This window comes from Pholcus phalangioides, unplaced genomic scaffold, assembly GCF_987345545.1.
Source record: "Pholcus phalangioides strain wild (caught in Gottingen) unplaced genomic scaffold, Ppha-v1.0 ptg000004l_1, whole genome shotgun sequence".
NCBI classification, from domain to species: domain Eukaryota; kingdom Metazoa; phylum Arthropoda; class Arachnida; order Araneae; family Pholcidae; genus Pholcus; species Pholcus phalangioides.
In genome coordinates this window covers 37,038,043-37,052,998 of record NW_028301597.1, presented here as the reverse complement: position 1 = coordinate 37,052,998, position 14,956 = coordinate 37,038,043, and the positions used below count along the sequence as shown (strand labels likewise).

The 14,956-nt window shown below is 37.8% G+C and overlaps 1 protein-coding gene across 1 annotated transcript in view; it reads left to right on the top strand.

Moving 5' to 3' along the window:
* The window catches only part of LOC149087382 (glycine receptor subunit alpha-1-like), a 49,623-nt gene that overhangs the window by 21,012 nt on the left and 13,655 nt on the right, over positions 1-14,956 (top strand). Inside the window, exons 4-5 of the mRNA XM_089231460.1 lie at positions 2,545-2,768; positions 11,474-11,556. Coding sequence (XP_089087586.1) covers positions 2,545-2,768; positions 11,474-11,556 — 307 coding nt within the window. The remainder of the gene's footprint in view (positions 1-2,544; positions 2,769-11,473; positions 11,557-14,956) is intronic.

Here is a 14,956-nt window from a genome sequence, read left to right as displayed (position 1 = left end):
ATATTTGTCAAAAATATTCGTTTTCATTGTTGAAAAAATTTTGACTTTGAGTACCCATTATTTTCCGCAATTTGGCAATTTTTCAGACAGCGATAGTGTACAACTTCACTTGCTTTTGGCAATTTTTTTTTTCTGGCTGTAATTGTGAACTTTACTTGCCTCTTTGACATTTTTTCGGTTCTAAATGCCAACTCTTCTTTGCTATTGAGAATTTTTTGTCTGTAATTGGCAACTTTACTTGTTTTGAGCCTTTTACTTTTTCGCGATATCCCGTATTTTTCTAAAAGAAATATGGTCAGCCTATGTATTTATCGTGTCGTACGCGTATTGATACCTTTCTACCGGAAAAACTTTCGCGGGCCGGATAAAATCTTTTTTGGGGCCGCATTTGGCCCGCGGGCCGGAGATTATGCACCCTTGATGTGTATAAAGTAAAAAGGTCATAACCACTTCGTAGAGATCTTCTGTTATTTAAAGATGAATTTCCTGATCATTGCTGTGACATTAATGATAGAACTTATGATAAATCTTGATATTGTTATCAAAGTTCAAATGTATAAAAATACAGATACGGCATACAAACGAAATCAATCATCATCGAAAAGAACTCTGACATACATAAGATTGGAAAAGAAATACTTTGAACTCGGAAGTCTTTTTTTCTTTTATAAAAGTGTCTGCTAAAAGAGAAGTCGTACACAATATTCCATGATCTCCAGTAAATTTTTAATACATAATTTTGCTTTTTTCTAGTTCCCGGATCTGCTTTCGTGCCGTTTGATAAAAAGAAAATATTTTCTGGAAAGTAAAGTTCGAAAGTTTAAGGGAAAAACAAATCTTTTTCTTGTTATTTTGGAAGATAGAAATCTCAGCTCTTTTTCAATCTGCGAATGATCACGCGATGATTTTTTTTGCAGATTCCGTGTTAGCAGATTCCGTATTTTACTCTGAATTTTTGTCGATTCTTTTTGTTGTCGTTATTTTTCACATAATCAATCAAAACTTAATTTTTTTTTCTATAAATATACTCTAGATCAGTGATTCCCAAAGTGGACAATATCGCCCCCGAGGAGGCGATGGAATGGTCCAAGGGGGCGGTAGAAGCTATGAGTTTAGTATAGGATCCTATGGGCTGACTTGAGTTCGGAGGGGGGGGGGGGATGAGAGGAAAAAGTTTCTGATGAAGGGGGCGATGGAACAAAAAGTTTGGGAGACTATGCTCTAGATCAGTGGTTCTCAACCTGGGGGCCATATGGCCCCCTAGTGGTACTGGGATACCTCAAGGGGGCCACGGAAGAAAATGGAAAAAGGGACCATGACAGGTGGTTTGGGGGGCTTCAGAGAGTTGAGAAGAAAAATTAAGGTGTGAAGAAATAAAGCTTTTATATTAGTGACTATACACTTACAGAATCCAACAAAACCACCCATAAAACCAGGGCCGTCTTAGGGCATGGACCTACCCGGCCTCACCACCTACATTTTGCAACAAGTTCCCTAGGATGAAGTTTTTCGCAGGTCCCTGGCTAGATTTTTCACAGACCCTCTTTTCTATATTGAATTATAGTGTGAAAAACAAAATATAATGAAAACCATATCAGGCCCCGGGCTGCAGCTCTGACTGTCCCACTCTTGTGAGGGGGTCATGCCCGGGACCCTCATGTCCATAAGTAAGGTAGGGACATTATGATATTCGTGTAGTACAATAAATTTTGAAAATAAGTAGAAAATGTATAGGCTGTTTATTTCCAGCTATGTATGGGACTAACATAGTATCACTTTGCCTGTGGGGGGGGGTGCGTGATGTTGAGACGGTTCTGATAGAACTCGGACTAGTGGGGAAATCGATAAATTCTAGGCCAGTGGTCTGGATGCCAATTTTCTTTGCAAACTTTTCGTTCAGTATAAATTCAATGAAAAAATTATTTCAATACGTATAAAGGATCTTGCTTCTAGATGAGAGTTGAAGACTCAGGGTAAGACAGGGGGGCCACGAGAAAAAAAATGGTTCAAAGGGGGCCACGGGCAAAAAAAAGGTTAAGAAACACTGCTCTAGATCATAGTTTTCCCAACATTTTTTTGTCCCATCGCCCCCTTCTTCAGGAATTTTTTTCTCCCATCGCCCCCTAATAGAATCTAACCCATAGAATCCTATGTTATACCCGTAGCTTCTGCTGTCCCCCTGGGACTTACCATCGCCCCTAAGGGGGCGTTAACGCCCACGTTGGGAATCACTGCTCTAGATACAAGATAGTTCAAAATTCCAAGACACACTCCAAAAATTTATTTTTTTAAAAACCATTCAACCAACATAATAAAAGTGAGTTCTATCTTTTTGGAGACAAAATAATGCAACATTTCGAATTTTAAAACCAAATGAAAAATCAATATAGATCAAAATTTCAAATCAAAATAAAGTTCCCGTAAACCGATATATATTTTGGTTGTAAGTTTGAAGTTATAACAATCAGAATGTTGTGATGTATTGCTATTTTTTTAAGTGATATTGGTTCATTAGGGAGTTGACATATTTTTGAATGTATCTAGGATTATGAAGTCGACTTGTATCTCAGACAAAAATGGTTTGACGAAAGGCTTAAGAAACCGGAAATGTCCAGGCCGTTAGATCTGAACGACCCGAAATTGGTTCAACGGATATGGAAACCGGAAGTGTTTTTCGCAAATGCCAAACATGCCGAGTTCCAATACGTCACTGTTCCGAACGTGTTGGTCCGAATCACCCCGGCTGGAAATCTTCTGTATATGCTCAGGTAAAACTAAAAGTATTCACTCATAAACAGTGGAGTTTCGAAAGTTCGAGGTTTCCAGATAAACCGAAGTGCTGGGGAATATTTCGAAATTCCTTCTCAAATCACTTTACGTATTTCTTTTGTTTGGTTCTTCCAATGTATTAACCCTTTAAGTGGCAATGACGAGATATCTCGTCTGGATAAAAGTCTCTTATTTTACAATTGACAAGTCCAGACATTTTATGTAGCTGATTTCTCAATGGAAAACTTTTTCCTATACCCACCCCCCCCCCCTTAGTTTACAACTGCTGAAAATCCAAAAAAGGCCTACTTCATTTAAAAATAAAATAAAATGTATAGCATTTCGGAGGGGAGTTTAGTGATTTCTAATTGCCGCTTAAAGGGTTAAGGGAGTAATTTCAGTTTTAAAGGGTCTTGTTTCCTAAGCTGGGATCTTCAGTGGGCCTCCATGAGAGAATTTTCCACAGGCCCTTCGATAATGAATTGATAACGTAAAAGGGTGCGGTGGCCTACAACAGAAACGGTGACGTGACCACAGAAAAATGATTGCTACATGGGTCTTCAACCGCTGACACACCACGAGTCACATTTCTAGTTTCAGCCATGACCCGCAAGTCACTGAGCTATAGTACACATGAGTCTTCAAAGAGCTCGGTGGGCCACAAGTATCCCGCGGGTCATGCGTTGAAGACCTCCGATTCAGTGATTTGTGCCTGTTTAGTGCTTTGAAAAGGGCACTTTTCTTTTCTAAACTATTCAAAGGAACCGCGATTGGAAGAAGTTTAAAAACCATTGAACTAAGCATTGAATTAAGAAAAAAATGGGTGGGGGAAAATAACAAGTACGAATACATAAGTCCAAGGGCTTCTCACCCCCTAAAAGCCAATTTCTATTGAAGTTTTTTTTTTTTGTGGATAACCCGAGTTTTCAGTAATCCGAGGTGGCATCGGCCCCGTTCAGCTCAGATTTTCGAGGCTCTACTGTACACAAAAATTCCAAAAAACTGTAACCGGGTGAACGAGCTCAAAATTTTTTTTTTACACCATCTATTGAACCTCGATGACATTACAGCAACAGACCTACAACGCTACAAATATTCAATGATTACACTTCACTCATAGCTTGAAGAATAGATGGCAGCACTAAAAATTAACGCGCAACACTAGATACCCATGCAGACTATTAGATACGCATGCCCACTTTCAGTTGAACTCATTTCGGTGATAAATTGGTTATGACAATAAATCGGATTTGTGCGAGGTTTGAATAAATTAACTCTCATATTTAAACAAATAACAATGCAAAAAAATCTCGAGAATAACATGGCAATAACTTACACAAGTACAAATTCTTTAGCCTTTGAAAGCAAATTGCACAGGAAGAAAGTAATTGTATAAATATTAGGGATGGGGGGGGGGGGGAGCCTTAGATAACAATCCAAATTATCTCGTCTCACCAATGTGTGATAGATGGCGCGCAAAGAAGTCCATAAAAAATTTTCGTCTAAAAACTTTCTTATACAGACGTTTGTAATTATAGAATTGCCAGGTCATTGTTTTTCCAGCGTTCTACGGGGTAATCAATGTTGTCACTCCGAAAGCAGCTTTCATTTTTTTGAAATACTCTGTAAATCAAACTACATTTGAAACCTCAAGAATAATTAAATTATTTGAATCAACCTCATCTCTTCATCAATAACTATCATGTGGTGTTAACAAAAAGTTTTAATTAATTTTTTAATATTAAAAATACTTCAGTTTTCGTTTCATTAGATGCAATCACCGATTCCGAGTCCATATTTAAGAAAATTGCGTCACACTGATATACATTTTGTAACATGTCTTCAGTAAAACAAGTCACAAAAATCATACAATAACTGTATTACATTACACATACTGCATCACAAACACCACAGAGAGCAACAGGCCTACAACGTTACAAATATTCAATCATTACACTTCCCTCACAATTTGAAGTATAGATGGCAGCACTGAAATATCATACACAACACTTGCTACACACTCAGACTGTTAGGTGCACTCACTTTATTCCAGACTCTGCCACGAAGCTGGGCTGGAAGAGATATCAGCAACGGGATAAGTCCAGTGGCACAGATCCTGGCGTTCATTCATTCATGCATCACAAAGAATTATATAGTTATATGAGAAATTCATACTCAGAAAATTACCTACTTCTAAAATAAATAAGTTCAAGTTGTTTGAACAAAAGCATAAGTAAAATATGGAAGTTCTGTAATAGTTGAACCCCCAAAAATAATTCTTTGGGAAAATTGAAAAAATATATAAAATTTTTAAATGGAAAACCCCCTTTCCCATCTATAAAAAAAATTGTCAATTAGCAAACTACGCGATTCTATTATCTTGAAAAAATTCATCAAGTAATAATTGAATGAACATTTCTCGAGATATCAAGCGTTATATATAGATATCAATTCTTAATTCTGGCGAATTTTTACGTGCTGCAATAAATAAACCGCATAAAACTGTCGAAAAGCGACAAAAATCAAGAATTTTAATCATCAATATTTCAGCGAGTAGTTTTTATTCAATTTTGTACATGTGGTAAATTTATTTTTCAATCGCAAACTTTACTAATTGACAAGTTTTCCGATTGAGAAACGTATGAAAACGTTTTACATTTATATTTCCCCCTCTAATAACCATTTTTCAACCTCAAATCAAAATTTCTCGTTTCTCATGTTAATTTTTCCACATTTACGTGAATATTCAAATCACCCATAAAATTTTTATTACTTTCAAACTTTTTTTTTTGGTGAAGAATCTTGTATGCGGAGACATTAAAAAAAAATTGCATTTTTAATTGGAAATAAAGATTGAAATCCCATTTTATTTCCTGCACGAAATTAAATTTCATTTCACTTCCTTGAAACTCTTAAAATAAAAATGCCTTTTTTGAGTTCTAAGATACTTATTTCCAGATAATAATAAAAAATTCTAGACAGTGTCTTCAAGTTCAATTTCTTGTTTCTTATATTTGAACGAACAGAAAGTGCCTATCTATAAGTATCAGGAGTCATTAAAACTTGACTTTTTCAGATGAAATATTTATGGATTTTTCGGACATACGGTGCAACATTTACGGGACAAAAAACGAATAGGAGAAGGGGAAAAAATTCATCCGAAGCACCAATAACATGATATTTTCGGTTGGCATAACCCGTAACGACCATCAACTGCAATAAAGATCAGCATGTTGTTTTTTTTTTTATACATATATATATTTGCTGACTTTCGTTTTCTCTTTGTACATGGCTTTGTACAAGAGATACTTTCTTACTTAAGTATCATTTCCTAGGACCCTTGTTGCCATTAAGGAAACAGTAAAATAAATATTTCCCTTCGCATTAAGGTTTGTACCATGAAAGTTTCGTTTATTCTCAAATGTATATGACGATATTTTTACATAGTGGAGGTGATTTTAGAGTTTTAGCAGTTCGATTTTTAAAACTGTGAATAGCTTCCATTAAAATCTTTTTAGTTTATATTATACACAGAAAAAACGTGGTTCTAGATTCTTTTAATGACGGGTTAATTTTCTTTTATTAAATTACGCAAAATGCATAAGTACCTGTGAACATTTGTATTCTTAAGTCAATGAGATTAGTGGGGTTTTTTTTCCCAATAATTTCAGTAAAATACAGAGTGGGCAAAAAAATGTGCCTTCAATATCTCACAGGAAGAAATGAATTTAATATGATTACGAAAACCAAAGTGTATTAATAATAATAGTCTTTAATACGCTTTGACAAAAACTCTATGGCCGAAAAAGTAGAACTGTCCAATGTTGTGGCTAAATATCTGGTTGGAAAGGGAGTGGCGAGTTTCCAATGAGGCGGCTTACGTTTTGTGGTTCAGCGGTGGTCAAAAAAATGAATAGAATGCTCGGTTTCATTCTTAGAAAGGTCTCTCCATGTTCTCCTAAAGTCATTCTTCCACTTTTACGAGGCTTAGTCAGTCCTGGACTGAAGTAGGCCTATGATGTAATGTTTTGGAGTCCGTACATAGACTTTGTTGAGGGCTTACAAAGAAGAGCTACGCGTGCTCTTGTTGGAACACAAATCTTGAGTTATGCAAACACGAAACATGGCCACCGCTTTTCCCTTGCGGGATATAAGCAGATCACCTTACGGCTAGGCCATGCTGGAAAAGGGAAAGCCCCGCCAGCCACCGAGACCACGGGCCGAACGCCCGCCGGCATCGCGCCACCGGACCTAACAACCGAACGCCACCATCCGTAACTCCCCGTCCATCGGATCAATAGAAAAGAACCAAACTTCCGCTCTTCATGGTGTCGGAGGATATGATCGAAGTGTTCAAAATGTTCAACGAGATGGATAGGATGGACCACGAGTTATTAATACACCATCAATCAACTGCTTCGACAAGGAGGCGCCAGTAAAGCACCCGAATGGCGTGGTGGTAAGATGCTCGTCTACCCCGTGCAGGTTTCTGTCACAGTCCCAGGTTCAAATACAACGCCACAACAGGCAAAATGTATGTAGATGAGATATTTTTTCCCTAACGAGCTTGAGGCGGACACCGATCGATATCGCCTTCATTTCCAGCCCATCTCATTAATGGCAGTAAATTGCAATATATCGATATGGCCAGAGTTGTTATTTGTTGAAATAGTCTCGTTTAGTAAGGGATAATTCCAGGCTATAAGGTGTCGCAGAAAGTTTCTCTCTAATAGGGTGGTTGTTAATAAATGGAATAGCTTGCCCCCGGGGTAGTAAATTGTAACACAATTGACACATTTAAAAAAAAAATACGATAAACATGTGCTGGTGTAAATCGAGAAGCCATCTACTTGGATAAGAGTATTATATATTATTAATTATTAATGTTTTCTTTCGTGACATACGCTTTTATATTAGGCCGCTGTATTTTGGTTTTGTTTGACCTTCATATTTTCCATGTGCATCTTTTTTCAGCCATCTCACTGAGCAGTTTGACTGTTGTAGCCTTTGTGTTTGTATTTGTATATCAGCGGTGGTGGGCGCCATTAACCCATTACTTACCATTGCTCCTTTTTTCGGCACGCTTGTTCTCTCTTCTTTTTGACAGACAGACAGAATTTAATTTTTCTCGTCGCTGCCCAGCCCAAAGGGGCTGCCTGGCGACTTACAGACTGCTCTTGCTAGCTATGAAGAGGGTTATAGACAAGTTTGTGCGTGTTTGTGTAGATGTGAAGTGCTTGTAAGTTAATAGAGAGGAAAAAAAAAAAAACACATACAGTCCGATAAATGCTACCATCAGAATAGTAAAATACACAAAGATCAGCCAAACTTCACCAAAATGCCACTCTATGCAATAGAGCATTTGATCAGTAAAATCAATAGTAGTAAAAAAAAAATATATATATATATATATATATATACACATATACACATACATATACACACATACACACACATATATATACACATACATATTATGCGATAAATGTATATTATAATGGACACAAAAATGAAATTACTTATGTACAATTCACCAAAACACTACATAATGCACTAATGAGAAAATAATAATAAAAAATAAATCTAACATACAAAAGAAGTCATAGAAAAACAAGTGTGTTAGCCGAAATTATACAAATTGGTGCAGTGCAAGATCAGTCATGTACATCAAACCACAATGCCACTCTATGCAATAGAGTTGATCGATTATTTCGATAGCAAATTAAAAGTACAAAAATATTATGATAGATAGACAAAGATAATACAGCTCAGTAGTTCAGACCCTAGCGCATCGATCATGGCACGTGCAGCACGTTTTGAGGCCTAAGAAATCTTTGACGTGGGTTGTAATCGACCAGCTCTCTCAGATGCTCGTATTCTGAGTTCCTCATCCTTTCAAAGTGATCCTCTGAGATTTGTTGGATGTAACTGAGGATGGTTGGAATCTTCAGGTCTTTTCTAATGTCAGCCCCTCTGATGTACTTTGGTGCACGCACAAGAGTTCTCAGTATTTTATTCTGTTGACTTTGCAGACGCTGCATGTTGGTTTTTGAAACATGAGCCCATACTGGGTCGGCGTAGGTCATGATAGGTCTAATGATTGATTTAAACAATATGACTTTGTTTTTAAGAGTTAGTCTTGCACTTGGAAATGTAATGCGTGACATCATTCCCATGGTTTGGGTAGCCTTAGTTCTTACGTGATTTATTTGCGGAACGAAGGATAATGATTGGTTTAGAATACATCCCAAATATTTCACTTCCTTCACAGGTCTTATGGCTTCTCTGCCCAGGTAGATTGGTGCTCTAGTGAATTTGGTTCTTCTTGTTAACCAGATGATTGTTCTCTCTTCTTTTTGAGCAGTGGAACTTTTAGTTTTGATTGCTGTACCTAAATTTTAAAGTGACTGCTGTAAAAGTTACGAACTAAATATAAATATTTAGAAAATTTTAATAAATAACGGAAAGTTAATTACACATGACATGATGTCACTCTCCACTTGTTTATGCAAGATATGTACAAAACTGGATATTATGTGCAGATGCTCATTATTGTTATTTTTTGAAAGGTTATTGTTATTTTTTCGGAAAGAAAAAACTATCTCTGCCGGGAAGAGTACCCGGGCCCCTCATTTGCCTGACGAGTGCTGTCACCCTACTCAGCTACAGAAGAGATAATAAGAGCTATCATGCAGCAAACGAGGGGCCCGGTTTCTATTCCCGGTAGAGTCAGAGATGCATTTTTCTTTCCTGAAAAAATCAACGGCTTTCCTAAAAAATAATAATAATAAGTATCTTCACACACACACATACAACATCCAGTTTTCTATATATCTTACAAAAAAATTAATGAATAATTAATATTTGTAATTTAACAAAGCATTTTTCCCCAAAGAGAGTTTTCCTTTCATATTTCCTTCATGTTGTCATAAAACGGTTGTTTTTTTTTTGGAAAAGTTGAATAATAGAGTTTTGGCATATAATGGGTTAAGGATACGCCCCATGTTGCTTGACGAAAAATACGAATTATCGCATTGGCATCTGCTGGGTGACCACCATGTGCAATCATCGATCACGGAGCATTTATAAGTCACTCAAATTACTTAAATGCACAGACATGAGGAAATCATGTATGTATAGTTCGCCTCTGGCGACAGAGGCCCCCAGCAAACAGTAGCTCCCCTTTGCAGTTCACCATTTGGCGACAGTGGGACTCGCACTGAGCTGTATGGCCTCTTTACAGTTCGTCTCCAGCGACATGGGTCCCCACCAAACAGTCGCCCTCTTAATAGTTCGACATTTGGCGACGGAGAGATTGAGTCCAGCCCTGGCCCATAGAGCAGGATGAGGGACGTACCATACACCTAAAGCCCCCCCCCCTCCTTCCGCTCTTTTCGAGCCCCATCCACGACAGAGATAGAGTGGTTTTAGGTGTCCTCTCTCTCTCTAGGGCACCCAAGACCCCTCTCATCCTCGGCTCTTGTCGAGCCCCCTCAATATTAATTTTTACTGAACTATTTATTTTGCTATGTAATGTGGAATGTCAGATTTTTTTTTATGTGTCCACCATGTGCAACCATAAAATACATGAAAAATTTAAGTACACGTTTTATGGTGCTATCTGGTGAATAGATCAGTTTAGATGGTACGACATTGTGTCGTATATCACTGTGTATATTTTCCCCGGAGTGCTATTTCTTCAGTGTTTTCCTCCGAATCTCTAGAAATTCCATTGCAATGAATCAAAGTTTCTTCCACATTAAACTTCGTGAATTTGAATAACGTTTCTGAAATGGGAAATAAAAAAAATACATGAATTGAAACATCGAACTGGAATTTCGTTATTTAAATACAGATGCTGGAGTATTCGGAATGCCAAAAGGAATGTATATTCATACATCCTCTGGTATGTTTGCTGTTTCAATTTTGTATCATGTTTTCATTTATTTACTTTTTTTTTTTTGCATCACTGAGTTCATTTTTTACATTGTTCGAGTCTTCGGGAGGTTTTCAAGGGTAAGAAATTGGATAACAAAATGTTCAAAGTAAGGTATTTTTAGTGGTAATAAATGCTGTTGATAGAGGAATGGGGGGGCTGTTCCAAATGATATCAAAACGAGAACAATTATTCCAAGCTAAATAGCCGTTGTCCAGAAGGAATTTAACTACCTAAAGTTTCGTTCACGACTACGGTTATGGTCTTCAGTCCAGATTAGACTAAACTCGGTTATCTCTGGACATGTGCGGAAATCACATAAGTCTCCATTTCCCACTGAAAATATCGACCACAGTTTAAATGCAGATGCGGGTGTATTCGGAATGGATGTTAAATTTTGAATAAAAACCATGGGAAACAAAAAGGTTGAAATTATCAATTCAAACTTATTATTGCAGTCGAATCCCGTTTCAATGAATACCGTTATAGCGAAAATCTCGTTTTAACGAACACTTTTCTAATCCCCCAAATAAGTTTGCATAGGAACAATACTAGGTAACCTGTAATTCCTTAATAACGAAATTTCGTTTCAACGAAGTGATTTCTCCGGTCTCTTGGCGTTCGTTAAAACGGGATTCGGCTGTATCTGATTTTAAAATAAAAATTCGTGCATTGAAAGACTGAAAAAAGACAATGGTGGTTTTGAAAGTTTTTGTGGTCTTTTTGTTTTCCCAATGAATTTCAATCATTTTGTGTATTTTCTTCTAGATTAAAGCTGACTTTTTCGTGTATGATGGACCTTTACCGCTTTCCTTTGGACTCACAAGTGTGTACAATAGAGTTGGCTTCATGTAAGTCATTACAAACACGCCGTGAGATTGTTTTTACACTCATATTTCATGTTTTGTGTGAGGTTATATTTTGATATCATTCAGACTCGTCACGGTGACACAATAAAAAAAATATATTTACTACATTTGATCATGTTCAACAGGTGTAGAAGTTATAGATATTACAGATATAGATGTTACATAAATTTATTTTCTGCATGTTCTCAAACTACAGGGTAGGCAAAAAGTCCGTAGGAACTTTAAAAATTCATAAAAACTGCAAAAATAACCGAAATAAAAAACCGTTTGCAGGGTAAGCACCGCTAGGTCACGGGAATTTTGTTTCAAGACAGGAAAGCGTAAAACTCAAAAAGAGCCGATAGGTGGCGCTGCTACACAAGTCAAAGAAAATAACGAACAGAACGCCTCCAAATCGTTTGTTTCAGCAGTACGTGTTCCACATGACCACCACCACAGGGGGTAACACATTGCAGGCGAGTCACAGATCCAGCAACGGGAGAGCGCAGTAGGTCCACATACACGGTTTACAACGGTGAACTGGTTGCAGATTAGGAGCGCAAGTTCTTATAACCGTCTCATTTGCAGATTTCCACCCAAGTCGCTCGTACCAGTGCCACCTATCGGCTGTTTTTTTAGTTCCCCCCCCCCGTCTTAAAAAATTCTCGTAACCTGAATTGATTATTCATCAATTATTTCTATTATTCATTCATTTTTGCTGGCCCTCAAATTATTTCTCCTATTTATTGATTTATAGCCTGTCCGTAAACTATTTTTTCCATTCAATATTATTTTTTGCCGGTCCGCAAATTATTTCGTCCAGTCCAGAGTTATAAAGAGAATGTAGAACACGGTTTTATATGGTGTGGATTTTGTAATGCATAATGTGCTGCTGATCTTATGAAGCGAGACTAGTGACGAATATAGAGAAAATATGGCGATGAATATATGGTATTATGTATGTTAGTGTATGTGTAGTTAGTGTATGTGATGTGGTTCCAGAAAATGAACATTTCTTGCATTTAATAATAAATATGGCGAAAAGTTAAACAATTTATGATGAAAGTTTGCATTCATCATAAATTGTTCAATTACATACACAACAGGTATGTATTGATGGCCATGGCATGCAACCAGCTTGATATAATATAAATGACACATAAATATCGGGTACCCGAATCATTGAAACTTCTACACAGCTGTATCGTCGCTCATATATTTCCCACATTTTCAATTCCAATAATCGCCTGTCAGGTCTGGCCATTGTATTCGGCCGTAAAATACACTTTGAAGATGAAATACCAGAACTTCGAAAGTCAATAGCGATAATTATCCTCAATTTTTCAACGGTTGATCAGCCATTCAAACAACTGTCTGAGAAGCAATTCAGCACACGAACACGGGCTTCTATTTCATTTCCCTCCCCCTTGAAAAGAACCAATCTTTATTTACAGCAAACAAACATTCCGACGGAGAGTGAGTTCATTCGCGCGAACAAAAAAAAAACTCTATTTACTATATCTCCTTTTCGAAATTTTCTTCCGCTCGCTTAAACACAATCTTAAGAATTCCGCTATTCATACAGTTTACTTATTTCTGGCATTTCGCTGGAGCTCGTGAAAGTAATATGCTTTTATATATGTACGGCGAAAATTTTCTAAAAAAGAACCAGGATACGAGAGATATTTACACCGGGACTCTCTCTCTCTCTCTTGGGTTTTCAAAATATTTATTTTTCCACTAAAAACGTAACCCGAGTGTATTTATTCGATATCCGTGTGATTTACCGACTTCTTTTCGAGTTGGAATATGGATGGAGCGAGGGTTAAAGCAAATATATATGGTGCCAATTTATTGCGTTTGCTCATATATGATAATTGCTTATATATATATTTGTGATTTTGAATTCATGGGGAAAACTTTAAGAGCTGATGTAAGATACCTATAAGAGCATTTTTGGTCGCAGAATGTGTGGTCGAATCGCAATAGCAAAGGCGGTAGAAAGTGTTTTTAGAGAGTGCATAACAGCACTTTACCAAAAACAAATATCGCATTTTTCTTATGGATTTACTGCAATACGTGCTACCGACCATTCGAGGGTGCATATGCACCTTCGGATTGGATTGGAGTTTGTTTTTTTATTGGTGCAAGGACCATCAAGGTTATGTTGCGCCAAACAATGATCAAGCAATTAAATGACTTGAAGTAGAATTTGCGTCACCCTGGTTTTGCACCATGAGAAGGTCTACCACATTACAATACCCTGCATCCTCGAACAGTTGATAGCACTTATTGCAGCAAATAACTCTAACAGCACAAATTACAATGTCAAGGGCCGTGCTTACGCATACACTTACACAACACGTTCATGAACGTACCAGTTCGTTAGAAATTCCGCAGAGGAATGTGCACGATGTGTATACACGGTTAAGATGAAGAAGCGAGTGACGAGAAAGAGTCTTTAAAGCGTTTGGACAGCACATTATCTGTCACTTTCACTTCGAATATGGAAGACATATCGCAGTACTTCGCCTCTGAGTCATCGTGCTGGACTCTCTTCGTGAAAATTCAGGTTGGAACCCTCCCTCTTCCCCCCACTCCATCGGCGGCACAATGGTGTTCGGCTGATTTTCGTTTTCTGCGGTTCTTCAACTTCGAGGTGAGAATGTGAGCCGGTCCCTCATTTGGAAAAGTCACTCCGCAAAGAGACGGCAGACTTACATGATGATATAACATGAAAATTCACGCATTCACTGACTTCACTTCAAAATAAGGAAGACATATAGAGTAGTACCAGCACGATGTGAAATATCTGAAACAAGATCAAAAATTTTGAATCATTAACTTCACTCATAGTTCGAAAAATAGATGGCAGCACCATAGCTAGAATTACACAGAAACAAGCGTCACGTTCGGTTCACAACCCGAGTACACACACATTCCAGCATGTCCTAATTCGTTAGAAATTCTGCAGAGGAATATGAACGAGGTGCATGTGTGGTTCACTAACACTAGTACTAGTACCAGCAAGATCGCGAAACAAGCACAATTCCGACAGTATAATTGCGTTAGCGCCTGAGTGTTGCAGTGGTAAGATGCTCGTCGTCTACTATGAAGGCTACCATCGAAGCCCATGGGTTCGATTCCGGGCAAGAACATCAGAAACAAGTTCTTTACCTACCAATCCAGGGGCAGCCACCGATAGATGGTGCTGGTGCCTGCATTTCATACTCCACTGGTTGGAACTTGACGTACGGTGATATATGACCTGAGTTGGAGTGCGGTAAAGTAGTGTAGCATAAATACGTGGGGGGGGGGGGGGGACACACTCTCAAACTACACATTCCGGTATGTACCGATTCTGGAGAGGGATGTATAAGGGTTCAGTGATAGCGAGTGGCGT